Source organism: Balaenoptera physalus, assembly GCF_965194825.1.
Source record: "Balaenoptera physalus genome assembly, chromosome: 1".
NCBI classification, from domain to species: Eukaryota; Metazoa; Chordata; class Mammalia; order Artiodactyla; family Balaenopteridae; genus Balaenoptera; species Balaenoptera physalus.
Window position 1 is genome coordinate 35,021,640 of NC_138882.1, and position 19,932 is coordinate 35,041,571.

The 19,932-nt window shown below is 55.0% G+C and overlaps 1 protein-coding gene across 4 annotated transcripts; it reads left to right on the top strand.

The window, feature by feature from the left end:
• The first annotated feature begins 722 nt into the window (after positions 1–722).
• On the top strand, positions 723–19,227 carry ETNK2 (ethanolamine kinase 2). Of its 4 annotated transcripts, XM_082432642.1 has the most exons (8): positions 732–1,260; positions 2,906–3,165; positions 6,466–6,588; positions 11,214–11,356; positions 11,950–12,033; positions 14,475–14,620; positions 16,324–16,397; positions 18,026–19,227. In XM_082432642.1, the coding sequence occupies exons 1-8, from the start codon at positions 1,003–1,005 to the stop codon at positions 18,096–18,098; spliced, it is 1,161 nt and encodes a 386-aa protein (XP_082288768.1). In that variant the 5' UTR covers positions 732–1,002; the 3' UTR covers positions 18,099–19,227. The 4 variants fall into 4 exon arrangements, with proteins under 4 accessions (XP_082288769.1, XP_082288771.1, XP_082288770.1 ...); XM_082432645.1 differs by lacking the exon at positions 6,466–6,588 and having other exon boundaries at positions 725–1,260; XM_082432644.1 differs by lacking the exon at positions 11,950–12,033 and having other exon boundaries at positions 729–1,260.
• The last annotated feature ends 705 nt before the right edge of the window (positions 19,228–19,932 follow it).

Sequence of the window (19,932 nt, forward strand, 5' to 3'; positions counted from 1 at the left end):
TTAAATTAAATGTCACACTAGCCGCATTTCAATTGCTGGATAGTCACATGTGGCTGGTGGCCACTGCACTGGACACAACAGATATAGGACATGTCCATCATCGCAGAAGTTCCACTGGGCAGAGCTGGATTCTGGACAGCAATCAGGACAGGAGGCTTGTGGTTGAGAGGTTCCTGAATAGGTGAAAGGGGCAACGTGGGGAAATAGGCACTTTTCTGGGTGGTGCAGTGAGAGCTCTCCCACGCGGCCAGGTGACTAGTGAGGTCCCCATTGGCACACCCACCCCCAAAATGCATCCCCCAAAGTCCCCTTGCCATCGGAAAAGGCCTTTTCCCGCGGAGCCTCTTCCAGGAGTCCAGGGATTGGGGGCAGGAAGCTGGGGGACAGGTGGTCTAGCCTAAGCTGACCTCTTGGGAGCAGCGGTATCTCCACACTCCAGGATGCAGTGGGGGGCGGGAAGAGGCTTCCCCCGGCCCTGCCCCAGGTTACACAGGGAGAGCGGCCCCAGCCGAGGTGGCAAGGAGGAGGCCACTTCGCTGCCACGGAAGCGGGGGGAGCGAACCGGGGATTACCGGGCCTGAGACCCGGGTTGGGGCGGGCCCACCGGGCCCGCCCCGGCCCCGCCCCCTGCGTCACGGCCTCTCCGGGGGCGTCACCCCGCCAGGCTCTCCAGGTAACTGTGGCCGCGGCCGCCCGCGGTGGCAGGCAGCGCACCCCCGCGGCCAGCGGGCCGGGGCGGGGCGGGGCGGGGCGGGGCGGGGTGGGGTGGGGGCATTCCCGCGGCCCCCGCCCCGCGGCCCGTGATGTCACAATCGCTGCGGGCCCCGGCGTTCCCGGGTCGGCTTCGGGCGCCCGGCTGCGAGGCGGCGATTGAAGCGGGCTGCTGGCTCCTGAGTCATGGACTTCCCCTGGCCCCTCCTCTACCACTCCCACTCCCGCGCCGGGCCCCCCCGCGGGGGCTAGCGTCCGCGCGGCGGCTCCGAGGGGGTGGGGCTGCAGGGAATGGCTGTGCCCCCTTCGGCTCCCCTGCCGTGCTCTCCCTTTTACCTGAGGAGGCAGGCGCCTTGCCCGCAGTGCTCATGGGGCATGGAGGAGAAGGCTGCGGCCGGCGCGGGCTGCCGGGAACCGCCGGGCCCCCCGAGGGCCGCCGCCGTCCCGTGCTTCGGCATATCCGTGGACCAGGACGACATCCTCCCCGGCGCCCTGCGCCTCATCCGGGAGCTGCGGCCGCATTGGAAGCCCCAGCAAGTTCGGACTAAGGTAGCCGAGCGGGCGCGGGGCAGGGGATGGGGCCCCGCCGGGGCTGGAACGGGGATGCGTGGACGTGTGTTCGTGCATCCTTCCGGGTGTCGGTCCCAGGGGTGCGCGGCTGCTGCCCAGAAGAGGGTTGAAATGGTGGTTTGCGTATGTATTTCTTTCTCCATCTATTTTGGTCCCTAAGCAAAGCTAGGCTCCCGCCTCCCTCGGCCCTCCACACACACCCCTCCTCCTGGGGCTCTCGGGCACGCGGGAGATCCACCTGCCCACTGTCAGCACGTTGTGCGTGGGGGCCCCACCCCCTGTCGCTGTGCGCCGGTGCCCCTCGCTGCCCAGAAGCAAGTAGCCATCCGGCTCAGAAGCCTGCGGAGGCAGGAACTTTTAAGGGCACCCCCCACACTCACACACCCCGTAGTGGGAGCAAAGCCTCCGGGCTCCGAGCTGCTCCTGCTGGTCCCTGAGGAATTCCAGCTAGCCCCGAGCCCTGAGCTGCGTGGAAAGCCTCACCATCGCCCCTAGCTCTGCCTCAGCTCCCCCTACACAGGGCACCTCCTCGCTCTGCTGGGCACATTGGCAGGGACAGACGTGGGCAGAGCCTCCCCCTGAGGAGCCTCAGGCTGACTTCCCAGCAGACCTGCCTCCTCTGTAAAGAGTCTTCAGCTGTCCCGTTCCCTCTGGGAGCTGCCTGTGGAGGATGCTGCCCCGAGTGGGCACCTGCAGCTTGTGCTGGAGTGGTAGGGACTCCATGCTGCTGGGCCTTCTGGGTGGGGAAAAGTGAGGTTCAGGACCATGTGTGAAGGTTGACAGACCCCTTTTGGGGGAGGGGTGAGTGGGTAACATTTTCAAAATAAAAGACAACTTTGGTGTAAAACCGTCAGGGCATCAAGCAGGCCTGAGGTTAATTCCAGCACTGGCCTAACATGCTGTCTTCCAGTCCCTCCCCTCTCTGGGCCTCAGTTTCCCCACCTTTTATTACTTCGAATGTCCCCTAAGGCCCCTTCCAGCTCTCTCACACCGTGCCCCATAAATTCCATGGTTCATTCCTCCTTGTCACCCTACCCAGAGAACCTGCCCAGGATCTACTGTCTCTGTCTCTTCTGGCCCTAAGGAGCTCTGACCACCTGGCCCTGGGGTGGGTGCCAACCTCAGTATCCTCCTGTACCTCTGCCGCTGCGTGGGGCAAGAGGGACAGCAAGGAGCCCTCTGCCTGGCAGGTGGTGAGAGGCAAGTTGGGTCAGGCTGTACCCATCATAGGTGACTCCCCGCCCTCTGCCGCATCCTGGTCCATGGAGGTTTCTTTCAGGGCCTGATGGGAGAGTGAAAAGTGTGGGGGGGAGGTAAGTGGTGTGAAAATTCCTCCACCGCCAAATCCCATCCATTAGAGGCAGACCCAGGAGAAGCATGCCTGGGCTGAGCCCAAGCTGCCATTTTTTTCTTGAACTCTCTGGTCTACCTCAAGCATTGGGAGAGGGTGGAGGGTTAGGAGCAGTGCTGAGCTCTTTACTAAGTGAGAGGGCTAAAGGACGGGGGTTCTGCGCGATTGTGCTCAGCATTCAAACGAGCATCCTGTGCTGGAGCTAGGTCACCACGGGGCAAGGGCAGAGTCCCTGCCCCACACGTCCCTGCGCTGCCCTCTCCCCCATGCCAGCGCTTCACTGATGGCATTACCAACAAGCTGGTGGCCTGCTACGTGGAGGAGGACATGCGGGACTGTGTGCTGGTCCGGGTGTACGGGGAGCGGACGGAGCTGCTGGTGGACCGGGAGAGTGAGGTCAGGAACTTCCAGCTGCTGCGAGCACATGGCTGCGCCCCCAAACTCTACTGCACCTTCCAGAATGGGCTGTGCTACGAGTACATGAGGGGCATGGCCCTGGGGCCAGAGCACATCTGTGAGCCCCGGCTCTTCAGGTGAGGAGGGTGCCCAGTGTATCATTCATCTCCATGATTCCACAGGCCTTGGGCTTTGAAATCGTTGGCCAGCTTCCCTGGTGGAGTGGCGTCCATGAAAGAGACTCTTAAGATCTGTGAGCTCCCTGAAATTGCATGAAAAATGTGTGTGTGTTTATGTGCCTTGCTCTGCGGAGAGGAGCTATAGTTTTGTGTAGATTTTCAGTGGGGTCTGCTGAAAGGATGTGTTCTTGGGGAGGCAACTGAGAATTTTGGTGAACATGGGACCAAAGGGGGATCTGCCTCCTGGCCCATGCCTCAGTCCTCCACCCATCCCAAGTCTGACCTGGAAACATCTCGGAGCCTTGGAAGTGAAATCCCCAGAGTGCTCAGGGTTTCCTGCTCCTCCCCTCCTGCCGAGGGCTCAGGCATTCCTGGAAAATGGGCCTTATCCGGGGTGAGTGTGGTTGTACCAACCCAGAGAGATGCCTCCCCACCCCAGTCTGAGCTCCTTCTGGGCTTCCTGACAAGGTAGGAGCCCAGGTTTGGGGAACTGCTGAGGCTTCCTTCCAGAGGCTCACAAGGACCCATGGCCCCCAGGGAGCTGCTCCTATTAAGCGCCTGGATGTGTAGGACCCAGGAACTGGACTTAACCGTTAAGCCCTGTGGATGCCACTGTTGGGGGTCTGGAAGGGGGAGAACCAAAGAAGAGCCCATATTATGCTCTCCTCTGACCATGCTGAGCAGGGATGTCAGGCAGGATCCTTCTTCCTCCCCACAATGCCACGCCCATGTGCAGGGCACTCAGACTGTAGTGAGGCTTGAGGCAAACCGAAATTTACCCCTGACACCGGGAACAACAGCATGGGGGTCTGCTTGAGACCCTTGGGATCTGTCCTGTCCCACCTAAGGGGAAGGAGCCTTTCAAATCTTGAAGGGAAACAGGAAAGCCCATGCAGGGAGTAGACCAAGAAGCTTCTTAGCTGTCACCTGCTACCCAGCTGACCTCAAGCTAGTGCGCCTGGCCCTATTTGCAGTGAACCCCTAGCAGGCCCTCTAGGGACTTAGAAGAAGGAAATCTGAGAGCACTGCCTCTCGGGCTGGTTGAGCCTCAGGATATTCATGTGGAGTTGTATGTTGTAGCTGTATGTGTGTGTATCTGGGGTGGGGGTGGGACATGCAGCCCTGTGCGAGGGTCTTCTCAGGCTCCAGGTGATAGTTCAAAATGCACCCAGTGGGGCTTCCCTGGTGGCGCAGTGGCTGAGAATCTGCCTGCCAATGCAGGGGACACGGGTTTGAGCCCTGGTCTGGGAAGATCCCACATGCCGTGGAGCAACTAGACCCGTGAGCCACAATTACTGAGCCTGTGCGTCTGGAGCTTGTGCGCCACAACAAAAGAGGCCGCAATAGTGAGAGGCCCACGCACCGCGATGAAGAGTGGCCCCCACTTGCCGCAATTAGAGAAAGCCCTCGCACAGAAACAAAGACCCAACACAGCCATAAATAAATAAAATTCTTTAAAAAAAAAAAAAAAAAAAAAAAAAAAATGCACCCAGCTAGAGATGTGAGGTCAGAGCGGGGCTGGGGGAACTCTGTCCTGACTTCTCCCACAGTACCCCTCCCAGCTCTCCCTCAGTCTTGTGCCAAAAAGCTCAGATATTGTCAGGTCCTCACCACTCCCAGTCTCCCGCCACCTCTGGGAATCTGATGCTGTCACTCATTCTTTCATGGAAAAAATTACCATTGTCAGGAAGATTGAAGATGGATTTAGGTTTGATAATAAGAAGAACTTTACATTTGGGAGAGAGCCAGAAATTGGGATAAGTATGGGAGGTAGACCCTTCCTTGATGATTTTCCCAGGATAGACCATTATCCTTCTGGGATGAAGGTGGATCTCTGAGGGAAAGGCAGGGAGGAAGAGGCCTCAGGAGCCACCGCCCCAGGTTCCCCTGAACCTCACCTCCAGACCTCCGCCTCCTGCCGAGGCTTTGCAGCATAAAAACGCTGACTGTTGAGGTTACTTTCATTGCTATTCCAGACAACAGCCCTATTGATATTCAAGGAAACACTCTGTTTAGGCTCTTTTCCGAATCTTCCTTTGGGTAAGGGAACCCCGGGTCTCAGGGGCTGCTTCCCTGCCTTGCCCAAGCCCTGGCGGGCACCCTGCTGCCCCAAGGCCTCTCGCCTCTGAAAGCACAGCCTTCATCTCTCACCCACTCGGTCGCTGCCACGCCCCCTGCCCCCTCTACCCTTTAGGAGGTGGGAGCCTTGGGGGCTTCTGGAGGAGCCCCTAGTCTGCCCTGCTATCCTGTTGGGCGATGGCTGTCCCTTCCAAGGACCCGGCCAGGGGAGGGGGTGTCCCTGGAACAGCTCAGTAACAAGGTTTCAGACAGCCAATGCCTTTGTTGTCTTTCCCAGTGATTATTATTCGAGCAACAGGCAGAGGCGAAGGAAGCTTGAATGCTGGAGGCTTGGCAGCTGAGTGGGGGGTGGGGCTCCAGAAGGGAGAGCAGGCAGAGGACTGGGGGAGCCCAGCTGGGACACAGGGCCTCAGACGCTGGGGTCCTTATCAAGGCCTTCCCTCTCTGCCCGGTCAGTCCTCCATCCACCCCCGCCCTCTCCCAGCAACCTTCCCCAGCTCTGCTTTCTCCTCTCCCCACCGCCCCCTCCTTCTCTCCCGGGACCTTGGATAATGTCCACAGGAGAACTTGAAAATAGAACGCTGGTTTGTTTTGCGTCCTTGGCACCCAGCCGCCAGCATCAACTCCCTGCCGCAGAGGAAGGGGCTGCCCTGGGCCAGCCTGCTTCCCTCCCCACCTTGGCCAGGCTGATAAGAGACAAGCATTTCTTCCCTGCGTGGCATTACCACCCCCTGATTCCTTGGTGCCCTGCATTTACCTCCCCCTGAGGGCGTGGGTCTGAGTCCAAGGGGGCGGGGCTGGGGTGGGGGGTGGGAGGGGTTCCGCCCCCCTCCCCAGGTGACTCCTCTGTCCTCAGGGGTTGCTGTAGGCACGCAACCTTGGGGTGGGGCAGGGTCATTGACCTGTGGCCAACGGCCCACTGCTGTGCCCTTTCGCTCCCTGAAGCCCCGCTGGCTCTGGTTCTGGAAGGGGAGCTGCTGAGCTGAAGGCCTTATCTCATTTTCACATCTTCTGCTGAGACCTTCCTTCTGCAGGACCAAGAGCTCCTAACAGATTTGTAATAGTCCTACACTTGGCCCCAATGGACCTTGTAGGGCCATTTCTTTATGCTCAGGAGTGGCTGAGCTGGGGAGGGCCTGCCCCACACTCATACTCTACTCTTCCTGTTTTCTGCTGTAGGCTAATTGCCTTAGAAATGGCAAAGATTCACACCATCCACGCCAACGGCAGCCTGCCCAAGCCCATCCTCTGGCACAAGATGCACAATTACTTCACCCTTGTGAAGAACGAGATCAACCCCAGGTACAAAGATCTGAGAGGGTTCAAGGCTACCACTGTCTCTGCTGCCTTAATATGACCTCCCTTCCCCAGCCCGCCCCGACAGAAGGTTTAGTGGCTTCAGTCCTGATTCCTGAGCCTCTGTCTCCAAGCAGAGTTGGGCTGATTGACGAAATCTCAGGAACTTGTTTCCGCAGTTTTATACCTTTGTGCTTATTTCTTCTTCAGTTTTCTGGTTGTGGCGGGGACTAGGGTCAGCATCTCCCCATTTCACTTGAAGGATACTGAGCTCAGAGACTAAGCTTTGCCCAGTGTCACAGGGCTAGTCAGAGGCAGGGCTTCTGTTTCCACACAGGGCCCTTTCTACCTGAGCTGGCTTCTGAGCAATGAGAAGGGAGGGACCGGCCTTCTTGAGAATGGGGTGGGGTTGAGTTCAGAGTCAGTCAGAAGAACTCAGCTCATCAGCTGACAAGCCCTTGGACTTCAAGATTCCTGCTACTTGCCTGGGCACCTCTTGTCCCCACATGGCTCTGGGGCCCCGGTTCCTCACCTTGTTCAAGCTGACAGCTCGCTGCTTCCTCACTGCTCTTCCCAGGGAGGGGTGCACTCTACCCATCCTGACATTGCCTTTCCCCAGGTAAGACGCAGTTCCCTGGACCTATCCTTATGCTCTCGCCAGCAGCCTGAGAGTCCTTCTAGCCTTCAGATGCCTGACTCCCCAGCATACCCTTGAGCGCTGAGAAAAGGATGGTGGCATGGAGAAAAGATTGAGGTCATCATCCCTGCCTCCCCCAGAAAAGGCCATAGTGGGTCTCCGATTCCTCCATGTTCCCCACTGGGGCTGAACATCACTCTTCTCCAAATGTTTGTGGGAGCAGGGCACAGAAGAGGTTTGGAGGAAGGGTATCTCCTTCTCCCTCTAAGATGGTAATAATTAACCATCCCGATCGTGTGTCTCTGTCACATGCACGCACACATGACTTTATCTAGATCCTCCCTCTCAGAGATTATTAAGCACCGCTTTGAGACTACTTGTCTAGGACGGCCTTTGTTCAGACCTTCTGTGTCGAATGGCTCTGGGACAAGGACTGCTTCCCCCCTTAGGACTAGAACAGCACATGGAGAGCAAGACCCTCTGATCATCCAGCCCACCACTTTCGTTTGACAGATGGAAAAACTGAGGCCCAGAGGAAGGATGGGACTTGCCCAAGGTTATACTGATCAGTGGCAATTCAAGGACTAGAGTCCAGGCCTGATGCTCGGGCATGACCCTTGTTACTGCAGCTTCTTTTGACTGTACTGTCACTGTGTAACCTCGGGGTGTGACCTTGTTGGGAGGGGAGTGTGCCCTGAGGAAGAGCTGGCCAACTTCCTTTTCTCTTGTCTCACCTTTGACCTTAGGCAAATCAATTTGCTTAAATTGAGCCTCTTGAGGGGATGATGTCTACCTTAAACTGTCTAACCTGCCGCAAGCAGGGCAGCGATGAACAATCACTCAGATGGGGTGAAGCACTTGAGCTCCAGTCATTGCCTAATAACCCTGATTTAGTCAGTCCTTCATTTCACAAACACTAATTGATTGGGATTTAAAACAGCAAAAAACTTGAAGGTGACATGGGCCCTGCCCTCAAGGAGCTTAGAAACCGTCCGTGTAAATAGGACCTAGCTATGCAGTGTGTGTGATGTATGCAGGGGTGGGAGCACCAGGGAAAGTCTTCTTGGCAGAGGTAGTATGGCAGAGATGAGAAGGGAGGCCTCCGGCTGGAGGAGACAGCATGAGCACAGCTTGCTTGTGGATGCTGAGTAGATGAGGGCCTGGCTGGAGCAGATCTTCAGGAGGGATTGGGGATGGGTCGTGGGAGATGGGGCTGCAGAGGTGAGTTGGAGCTAGACTGTGAGGGGCCTTCAGTGCCAGGTTAAGGAGCCCAGATTAATTTATCAGGCAGTGGAGAGTCATTGTAAAGGTGTTGGAGCCAGGGGTTCATTGTAAAGGACAGATTTGGGTGGGAGTTGGGGGCTTCGAGGCAGGGAGGCCAGCTGGGGGAGTCTTGTGATTCAGTGGGCAACATCTAGGAATAGGGTTCCCTAATTGGAGCATGAGATTCTCCTGTGTGCTTGCTAAGTACAGATTCCGAGCCTAACCCTGGAGATTGATTGGGAGGTCTTGCATTAGACCCTAGGAATCTGCATTTTGACAGGCTCCCCAGGTGATTCTGAGGCAGGTGATCAAGGAACCATGCTCTGAGGAACATTGCCCTAGGGAAGCTTCATGGAGGGATGGAGAATAGGGGGATGAGTCAGATCTTGTGGAAACAGATTTGATAGTCTTGGTGTTGGGTGGGACATGGAGGAGCCCAGCATGGCTGGGGAAGGTGGGGTTGATAACTGCTTAAGGGGCATCAAGAGGAGCTTTGGATGGGTTGATTGATATGAGGGCAAAGGTGATGAGTCAGTAAGTTTGAACACTTAGAAAGTCCTTTCCCTGTGGGGAGAAGGTACTTCCTCCCCCTCCCCCGCCCGGATCCTGAATGCCGAGTGGACACTTGCCAGGCAGCAGTCCCTTCAGGGGAACCCTCAGGCTTCCCTGAGGAGGGCCCCCAGCCCCTTCACCTGGGATGTGGAAGTTTCTGTGATGCAGTGGTGGTTACTATTCTGCCATCCCCACAGCCTTGAGAGAGTCGAGTGATGTCAGGGCTGAAGGTAGCAAAGCTGGTGACGTTTCAAGCGCTCAGGGGAGGGAAGCAGGGCTGCCCAGGGAGGTAGAAGGCCTGGACTGTTCCCACAGTAACCAGCTGTGTGGCCTTGGGGTGGGTAGGGTAGGGGTCAGACAGAGGTCAGGGCCTGGGCAGCAGGCATCTTGGATGTCAAAGACATGTTTTTCAGGCTAAGACCTGGGCAAACCAAAGGAAGCCTCCTAATTCTTATCTTTGGATGGTCTCAGTCCAAGGGGGAAAAAAAGAATCTTAAAGGAAAAGGTAGCTTCTTAAGAAAAGCCCAGATTAAAATGTATCTTATGCAGACCTGTCAACACAGATAAATTCCAACGAGGGTGAGGGGAGGCCTCCCCCATCCCACCCCTAATAGACCCCTAGACTCAGAGTGGCCTGTGCAGAGCCCCTGAGGGGCACTGAAGCCCCCTCAGTTCAGAGGCTCAGCTTGATTTTGGATTCTTGGATAGGCTGAGGACTGCTTTCCTTAGGTGAGGGAGTAGAGTATCCAGCTGTGTAAGACACATCTGGAGGCGGGAGGAAGTCTCTGCCCTCCCCTGAGCCTCCGATTCCCCATGGGGTTAGACTGGAGACCTAAGATCCTCTTTAGCTTTGACCTTCTCAGAGCCTGGAGGGAGCCCGCCGCTCATCCTTTTCCAGGGGAACATGGGGATGCCTTAGTCGCTGACTACTCTTCCCTGTGTTCTGGCTTCTGGGCTGGGTGAGGGGCAATGGGGCGTCCTGGGGGAGGGTCAGAGAGGACATGTCTCATTCACATCCTCCCGCATGTACCCTCACTGCCCTGGACAAGAAAGCAAACAGGAGTCATGTGAATGGAGATAAAAGCCCGGAACCACCAATGGGTGGAGGGGAGGAGGGAGGCTAGGGTTTTAAGGGCTCTGCTAACTATTTGGTTTTTCAGTACACACAGAACTGTGTGCTTCCTGGGATCAAAGTTCAGAGCGTTGGAGCACAGTGCACCCTCACCAACTTCCCCATGACCTCTGAGAACATCACTGACAGACCTGTTCATTCATTCCTCAACATGTACTTTTAGCAGAAATGCCTGCCGTGGGCCACAGGATGGGGTGGGCCGAGGGACAGGTGGCCTTCATGCATCTTTGTTCCTACACAAGCAGGGGGCCGGGGCAGGGAAACACACCCATAGTTCAAGGGGGAAGAGGTGAGTTATTGAGCCGCAACAGAGCAAGTGCTTTTCAATTGAAAGGCCCTCGTATCCCCTTGGCCTTGGAGGAGTGGGCCCAAGAAGCAATTTGTTCTGCTTTCTTCTGTAGACCTAAGTGGTCTCGCTGTGCGATGGGAAGCTAGTCTAGATGATCTCTAGTCCTTTCCAACCATGACGCCAGCCACCAGAGCAGGAGGGAGACACACAGGAACGTCCCTCTGTCTCCTCAAGAGGGCGCCAGTGCTGCCGCCACTGCCAGGGCACTGTCACTCTTCCACTGGAGGAGCTCTGGGGTCTTGTTTTAGAGAGCTTCACCTCCCCCTAGGAATTGTTCCGCACATCCCAAGAGCAGGTCTGTTTGCATCCCTCCCCTGCTGCCCTTGTTCTTTCTGGAATAATTGAGTTTGGACAGTCATTCTCCCTCCCCTGACATCTCCTTGTGCCTCCATCCTTATTTCCCTCTTCCTTTCACGAAGTATCAGGACATTGTTCTGTCAGGGACTTTTATGCTTTGCAAAATGCTTTTATGCCCATGTTTTAATCAGCTTCTTAGAATAACCACAGGAAGTCAGAAGGATAGGAAAGGCCATTTTACAAGTGACAAAAGTGAGGGTCTGAAAGGTCAGCCATTTGTCCAAGGTCCCTCTGCAATAAGAGGTAGTGATGGGGCCAGAGCCCAGGGCTTTTGAGGGCAAGCATGTGCCTGTCTGCCGTCAGCCCTCCCTCCACCGGCCACCTTTCTTGCCACTGCCCAGCCTTTCTGCAGATGTCCCTGAGGTCGAGGTGTTGGAGCGGGAGCTGGCCTGGCTGAAGGAGCACCTGCCCCAGTTGGACTCCCCCGTGGTGTTTTGCCACAATGACCTGCTCTGTAAGAACATCATCTACGACAGCACCAAAGGTACGGCTTCCCCAGCCCTGGCCAGGCAGCAGCAGGGCTCAGGCTGCTGGATCAGCTGGCGTTGGGGTTCTCCTCCTCAGGCTGGTACTTGGACAAGCAAAGTGAGACCTTCTGGTGTAGGTCTCAAGTTAATTTGTAGGAGAGAAATGAAAAAGAAACAAATTCCTACTTAGAAAAATCTTTGCCAAGAAAGAACTCAAAATCATGGTTTGTGGAACCATTCCCCTGACAACGAGGAGTCTTGGCTGCTCTGAGCCTTCCCTGTGTTCCTGATGATAGCTTCACCCCCATGGAGTACTTAGCTTTATTTTCGGGTCCTCAGCCATGCTGAGGACAGATGTCTTTAGTTGGGGAGAGTCTGAGGACCCAGCTGTGTGAGAGGGACAGCTGGAGCTGGGGAAAGGGCAGACAGACAGGTGGAAAGATGGAAGGAAGCAACTTAGAAGAAAGTTGCCACTGAGAAGTTGGGTTAGGCTGGGTTGCTGCAGAGGCCAGTGAGAGTCAGTGGGTGCATTCCTGAGGTCTGTGAAAGCTTGACCAAGCCCTATATCCAGATCTGGGGCCAACCCTCACTGCCTTTCCTCACCTCACAGGTCATGTACGGTTCATTGACTATGAATATGCCGGCTATAACTACCAAGCTTTTGACATTGGCAACCATTTCAATGAGTTTGCAGGTGAGAAGGGCATTACTCTTTGGCCTATATCCTCCTTGTGATGGAGGGCCAGGTCCAGGGGAAGGGCTGGAGGGGGTTCTGTGCATGGGGAATGGAGGGTGGACACCCCTGTCCTCAAGATACCACAGCTTGAGGGAGGGGCCAGGCACAGCCTGCCTTGAGAAAGCTCCAGGTCTCATGGGGCGGGTGGGGTGGGCCGGGGCAGACGCACATACACAGAGCAAGCCCCTGCTAGCCCATATGGCACTTTGGTACAAATTAGGAAAATGTGCCCTCTGTAGGATCCCTGAGGACATTCGGCTTGGCATGTGAATTCTAAAGAGACCCCTTCCTTCCGCTGGGCAGACACAGCCCACGCCAGCTGGCCCAGCTCAGCTTGATGTCGGCCTCCACTCACCCCCTGTCCAAGCTCCTTTATGCCCAGTCAACCCGTGCAGTCGTAAATAGGGGCCCTGCAGGCAGATAAGGGGCAGAACAAGCTGCAAGTAGCTATTTGCCTGGTGGCCTGATGAGATTAATCATGGTGGAACTAGTTAAAAGTGTGTACTTTGCAACTTGACTCCCCTACTTCACATCCTGGCTTTATTGCTTACTAGCTGCATGACGCTTGGGGCAGGTTACTTACCTTCTCTGTGCCTCTGTAAAATGGAGATGATAATAGTGCCTACTTCATAGTATTGATATGCGATACACACACCAGTGCGGCACATACTAAGCTCCACGTTGGTATTTACTGCTGATGTCAGGCAGGGGAGCTTTTCTGCCTCCGAGGGAGGCTGGAGCAGCCATGGAAGAGGTTGGATTTGGGGTGTGTCCTGGCGTAGGCCGTCCTTCCGTAAAGGTAGGTGTGTACAACAGAATCATTTGTGTAAAGGAAGCAGGGCAGGTTTTTCCAGCTCGAGGGCTTAATTGTTAAACAATTCGATGGGGCTAAAGAGGCAACTGGTGGATGGAGGTGGACACTGGGGCTGGAGGGACATCCCCAGGCTAGCAGTGCGGGGTGCTTGGCGTGATGTGGCCAGTCCCTGTGGCTTAGGATAGGTGAGGCACGCCCAGACCAACTGTAGAGCCGCCACCTGGGCCAGCCTGAGGCACTCCCCAGGCCAATACAGGCCAACCCTCTCCCTTCTGGAACCCCAGGTGACCAGGGCTGTCAAGCACTGCTTGTACCTGAAGGTATGACTCCCCAGGGTGGCCACCAGCTGCATCTAGGAACCCAAGGGACAGATGGGGCCTCAGCTGGGCAGAGCAGCTGAGCTGTGGGGTGTGGCCTGGAGCAGAGGTTGGCACCCGCACGGCACTGGGCCTGTGACTGCTCAGCTGCCAGACCCACTGGCCTTTCCAAAAGGGATAATTTTTAAGCATTTTAAGTCCTTCTCACCCAGTCCAGCTGGAATTTCTCCAAGGGGGCAGATTGCATCCTGCTTCCAAGTTGAGAATGAAGGAGGAGGAACCTGGGAGCTAAGAACCAGCCTCTAACTGGCTGTGTGACCTTGAACAGCTTTCTTCTATCTGGACCTTAGTGTCTACATCCGTGCCAGGACCTTGTTCTCCAGCCATACTCTTGGGGGCCCAGAAGACTGAGTGTGTTTCTCCAGGGACATAAGGGAAGCTTGGGAAAGATAGGAAGAAAAGAAGAGGGAGGAAGAGACCAGACAAGGTGGCCCAGTCCTGGTCCTGTCGTTAATAAACTGTGTCTTTCTGTACCAGCTCTGAATCTAGGCTCTCTGCCATCATGCCCAAGATGTGCTGGTGCGTACGGGGCTGGCAGTTTGAGGACTCAAGGAAGGGTGGGACTAGAAGGAGTCAAGGCCATTTATCTTAGGGGTTCCAAGCCTGGCTGTGTTTCCGAATCATCTGGAGAGTTGGACATGGGTGGGTGCCTGGCAATCTGTATTTTCGTCAAGCACTCCAGGCGATGTTTTTAGGTTAACCACCTCAACACTGCTTCAGGAAGCAGTATCTGAGGTGCACTACGTCCAGCCCTTGCTTTACAAATGAGATTTTGGCCAGTGAAAGGAAAGGGCTTGCCCGAAGTTAACTGGAGGTTAGCATCAGATCTAAGACAACTAGGCTCCTGATTCAGGGCTTTGACCCAGTGCCTCCAATGTGCCGTGGTTTTGTGTAGGGCTCAGGGACACAGTAGTGCTGTCTTAGGGGGTCCCCATCACTTCCAGGACTGTGCCTTGCCCCTCAACGAGTCTGCCTCTCTCTGTGCTTTCCTCCAGCTCAGCCCACTGAAAGCAGTGCCCCCAGCTGGGATGGGGGTCGACCCTCCACACATTAGAGTTTGGTGGTCAAAGAAGCTGCATTCTTTGCACAGCCCCACAGGGCACAGGACATGGAAGTTTTGAGGGAATCAGGGAACACCTACTGAGCTGGAGGAGACCCCCAGGTAGGCCCATCTCCCAGCAACTTCTGTGCGGCTGCCTCCCCATCAGGTGTGAATGAGGTCGATTACTGCCGGTACCCAGCACGGGAGACCCAGCTGCAGTGGCTGCGCTACTACCTGCAGGCACAGAAGGGGATGGCTGTGACCCCCAGGGAGGTGGAGAGGCTCTATGTGCAAGTCAACAAGTTTGCCCTGGTGAGTGCTTGTGACTGGAAGGGGTGGGGGAAGGAGAGCTGGGGGGAGGGACTCAGGGCCCACCCCCAGCTCCTGCCTTCTCACAGCCTTGTGGTGGAGGAGGAAGCAGAGCCCAGGGTCAGGGGTGAGGTCCTGGGGGAGTCCCATCATATGCTCCTGAACCCCAACCTAGAGGGGGGGTCTGGGAAGAGCCATCTTGGGCATCCTCTTAATACTGACACCTTATTCCCTGCTTTCCTCCCATTCCATCAAGTCCAGATTCTCTCCTTCCTAGAGAACTACTTCCAAGAAAGATCCCAGCTTCCTATTTTAGCAAGTCTCTCATTTGGACAAGTTCTTTCCAGTGTCTAACCTTAGCCTTTCATGCTACAGTTAAATACATCCCTTAAGTTTTGTGTTGTTTTTTTTTTTTTTGTCTTTGGAGAAGATAGAGAATGTCAGTTCTAATCCTCCTTGTTAACTATCTCCACTGACTCACTCAGAACTCTGTGTAAGCCTTTCCCATCAGGCTCTTTCTTCTCAAATTACTGTACTGTCAGTTCTTGATTTTGAGTGCTGATTATCCAAGGTACATGGTTCATGCCACGTCTCCACTGGTATGCACCAAGGGGATTGCTAACTAGTCTTACTAATGTCAGCCATGCATAAGCAAGAAGACAAGTCAGCTGCCCTGAATTTCACAATACATCAGAGAACTTAAATAAAATCTTTAATTACCTGTAATTTTAAATTGCCTATTCTATTTTCCTCATTGGTGTAAAACTGATTCTTATCAGGTTCTTCCTTTTTTTAAAAATACTTATTGAAGTATAGTTGATTTACAATGTTATGTTAATTTCTGCTGTACAACCAAGTGATTCTTTTTCAGGTTCTTCCTCTTAACTGTTCCACCTATGCCTTCCTCTTGCTTAATTTTTAGTAACCATTCCCACTTGCTAATTGATCTCTGCTCCTTTTAAGTCGTGAAAAGAGAATAAAATGGGGGGAGGTACTATAGAGCCAACCCCAGAGTGAGCAGGACTTGGGGTGGGGCAGGAGAGCCACAGGAGTGGGGGCCCTGGCCTGGGGTCACTGGAGCAGCAGGAACCACGGCGCTCTAGCTTCTTGAGCCTAGGGTGGCCTGGGCCCCGGGGGGGTCTGGCTCTGGGGAGGCAGTTGAACCCTTGGTCAGCAGCCCGGCTCATGTCTACACTCACTGTCTAACCTCACCCACCTTGTGATAGAAGAGAGGGTAAGGGGTGAAAGAAGTCACTTTAGAGGTCTTCCAGCAACTGGACCTCTGATGCCCATGTGGCCAGGGCACTGCAGATGGGGTGCCACCCCCTCCACTGGCAACCAGGCCTGAGCTCTGCCTTAGGGATTTCTCTTGTCCTGGATACCTTGAGCTTGAAGATTCTCCTGGGTAGGGGAGCGGCCAGGGCTGGAGTTCAGATCCGGCTTAGGCTGGGGAACAAGCTGAAAGTCTGCTTAAGCCTGAGGGCGGTAGAACCTACTTTGCTTGCCTTTTTCTAGGAGTGGAGTCCCCAAATACCATCCAGTGACTTGACCTCTGGAATATCTCCCACCTGTGCTGGGGAGACCCCACTGTGTCTCTGCCAGTGTCTTAGTTCTGTGTCTTCCACAGTGACTGTGTCCCTCCAGCTATGGGGTCCATGACAGTTTTGGGGGGCTCACTACACTGATCTTCTCTGATGTGTTTTCAGGCGTCTCACTTCTTCTGGGCACTCTGGGCCCTCATCCAGAGCCAGTTCTCCACCATCGACTTTAATTTCCTCAGGTGAGTGCAGGGAGCAAGTTGAAAGTCAGTGGGCTGGTGGGGGCAGGCGTGGAGGAACGGAAGAGCCTTGAGCCCAGTACGTGGGGGTAAAGGACACCCCAAACAGAATGTCCAGGTCCATTGTCCTGCTCTGCTCACCATCCCCATTCCAGCCAGCCCATGCGAGGCGGGTCACTGCTCCAGGGATGCCTGGGGAAGCGCGTGTGCCCAGAATCCCTCTCTGGAAGTGGTCAGAAGCCCTTGCACCCTGCCTCCTGATTCCTCTTTCCCTATTATAGCCTGCTGTCTGCTTCACTGCCCGGCTCTTCTGCCAGTGCTCTTCCCCACAGAGCCCGGTGCTGAAGGGAACTGCTGGAAATTAGTCTGAAAGATCATGAGTCCAAACCTCATTTTATAGCAGAGGGGCCAGAGTTCCAGAGGGGGGATGACTGGCTGAGGTCCCTTGGTGGTTTAGCTGACTATGCTGCCTCCCTGCATGGGGTATCAGACCCAACTGCTCCTTTAGTGGCCCCTAGTGATATACTAGGGGCTGTACCGAGACTGTACTTGAGTATTGACTACTTAGGCGACCCTGCTGTGCGAGATACACATGTCCCTAAAACCAGGAATCATTTTGTCTTCCATTCTGGTCCAGTCTCTTTGTCTTTGTCCTGCCCACCCACCCTCAGCTGAAAAGGATGCTGGCTTTAAAGTGTTCACAAAAATTAGAGAAATGCAAGTCAAACCCACAATCACATCTACCTCAGCCCCATTAGGATGGCTACTTTTGAATAAACAGAAGATAACAAGTGTTGGTGAGGAGGTGGAGAAATGGCAACCCTTGCGCACTGCTGTTGGGAATGTGAAATGGTGTAACTTCTGTGGGAAACAATACGGTGCTTCCTCAAAGAGTTAACATAGAATTACTGTACGATCCAGCAATCTCACTGCTGGGTATATACCCAAAAGAATTGAAAGCAGGGTCTCAAGCAGATATTTGCACAACCATGTTCATAGTAGCATTATTCACAGTAGCCAAGAGGTGGAAGCAACCCAAGTGTTCATTGATCGGTGAATGGATAAACAAAATGTGGTCTATCCACACAAGGGAATGTTATTCCTTTAAAAAGGAAGGAAATTATGTCACATGCTACAACACGGATGCACCTTAAGGACATTGTACTAAGTGAAATAAGCCAGTCACAAAAAGACAAATACTATATGATCCCACTTAGATGAGGTAACTAAAGTAGTCAAATCCATAGAAACAGTAAGTAGAATAATGGGTGCTGGGGGCTGGGCAGTTGCTGTGTGGGGGAGATAAGAGTCCAGTTTTACAGAATGAAAAAGTCCTGGAGATCTGTTGCTCAACAAGGTGAACGTACTGACCACACTGAGCTGTAAAGACTCAACAAACAAACCAATGTGTTTGGGGAGGGGTTGCTCCAGTCTAATCTAAGAAGAAATATAAAATTATAGTTGAAGTGAAAACAAAACAAAACAAAAAACCCCAGCCTGGGCTAGGGTCCATTCGCCCAGACCTAGATGGGCTGAGCTGGTGAGAAATTTTCCTCATGGTGTGAGTGCCCCCAGCAGGGCTCACCTGGCTACCCTTCTCACCCCCAGTTCCCTTTCCTGTCTTCTGGCAGGTATGCAGTGATCCGATTCAACCAGTATTTCAAGGTGAAGCCTCAAGTGTCAGCCTTGGAGATGCCAAAGTGACCAGCGTTCCCATCCCTCCCCTCCCATCTGCCTGGCCAGACCTGTTCTCCAGGGCTCCATTCTGCTCTGGGGTCTTCACCTTTGGACAAGGTGGGCGAGGGGACAGGTGGGTGTCCCAGGAGAAGGCTCTGCCCCTGTCGCCAGCCCCCAGTGATGCTTCTGGTGACCATTCTTGTTTGGAGGGGCTGATAGGCCCCAGCTCTGGGGGTCCTCTTCACCTTGCCAGCCTGGGTGGTGGGCAGTGCCTGCAGCCAGCCAGGGCTCAGACCACAACCACCCTGGAAAGGCCAGCATTCCCGGCCCCGCGCCATCCTGGCATCTGGGCTGCCTTAGATGTGTCTTTGACCTTCCTGGCTTGGGGAAGGGGGAAGGTGGGAGGGCTCCTTTCTACCTCCAGGGCCCTGAGCCTCCAGCCTGTCTACCCCTGCATGCCCCATGTGGGAGGTGCTGAGCCCAAACCAGCATCCTGCCAACTCTGACGGATGGATGTACATATCTTGGGGGGGTGGGGTCTAGAATTGGGTTTGATGGCTCCCCCAGCAGCCACCTCATCTGAGATTACTCCCTTTCTCCAAACCATATCCAATCAAATAACCCCTTCCCAAACCTCAGCCTGAGGACATGTGCTCTCCTCCAGTGCCCTTTCTGCTCCAGGCTTGTGTTCTGTACCTCTGCCGCCTGCTGGGAGGGAAGGCAAGGGAATGGGCCACCAAAGCCTGGCTCTGCTTCCTGCTGTGGCTTGGCCAGAGGGGACGGAGCCAAGAGCGGGGTGGCTGGACAACAGCCAGCAGCCTCCTGCCTTGTTCCCTCCCTCGCCCTCCAGGCCCTCACTTCCAAGGAACAGCCTCTCCGTGTCCACCTTCTGTCCTGAAGTTGACCCGCGGTCTCCCCACTGGGGAATGACTAGTGGGAGTCAAAGGGCAGGGGCCAGGGACCGCCGGGGCTTGCCCAGTCTGCAGGAGCCTGGGTGGGATCGGTCGTGAAGGTGCTGAAGGAGCTGTTGCCCTGACTCCCAATGGCCTCCACCTCCTTTCTGCCCTCACAGCCTCAGGCCTTTCTGGCTCTGGCCTATAAAATTATTCATTTGTAAATTATCATGGTTTTCTGCATTAAAACGGCCATTTATGGACCACTCTGTGTCTGAGTGCCACTGGTAGGGTTTGACTCGGATGGTGTGACTAGTTCTCCTGCGGTGGGGGGGTGGCATGGTGCTCCAGTCCCTCCTCTCTGGGGTCCCTTTGGGCTGCACACTTTGCACCACGCCTTCCATTTACCTGGCTCACAAGGCCTGGGGTCCTGATTTGGGGTAGACCTGGGCAGAGCTGGTGGTTTCACAGCTCCTCTGCTTTTGACCATCTTGCTAGAATAAGTTGACCCTGAGAGGGCACAGCTTCGAGGGAACTAGACTGTGGATTCCAAGAACTTGGCCTATCCAGGTGATGGACCAGTAAGACCCCAAATGGAAGTGCTCAGGACTTCTTCCTTGGTCCTCACTGGCCCCAAGCTGTTAAGGGAGTTGAGCGGGAGGTTGCTGTGCCTGAGAGCAGGCAAGGGTGATTTCCGGACCCAATATGTCACTTTCTCAGAAAGCCAGAGGGAGGGAGAACGGAAGCTCGAAGGTGAGTGGGGCACCCTCCCAGCTTCCCAGGCTGCACTCCCAGGGCCCCCAGAAGGTGCCTGGCAGCCTTAGTGGTAGCAACAGCAGCAGCTGCCTTCCAGGTGGACTCTGCCTGTTTGCCTTTTGCCTGCAAAAGTACCAGCGTGCCATGGCAACCACTGGAGCTGAGCTGGCACTGGCAGTTGGGGCCTTGTTCAAGGTCATGGTGATCCAGGG

Excerpts from the sequence above, each read along its gene's own strand:
- ETNK2 (XM_082432642.1), top strand. The coding sequence starts at position 1,003 with ATGGCTGTGCCCCCTTCGGCTCCCCTGCCGTGCTCTCCCTTTTACCTG. Across the intron at positions 1,261-2,905 it reads CCCAGCAAGTTCGGACTAAG|CGCTTCACTGATGGCATTAC; the intron begins GTAGCCGAGCGG and ends CCCCCATGCCAG. Across the intron at positions 6,589-11,213 it reads AAGAACGAGATCAACCCCAG|CCTTTCTGCAGATGTCCCTG; the intron begins GTACAAAGATCT and ends GCCACTGCCCAG.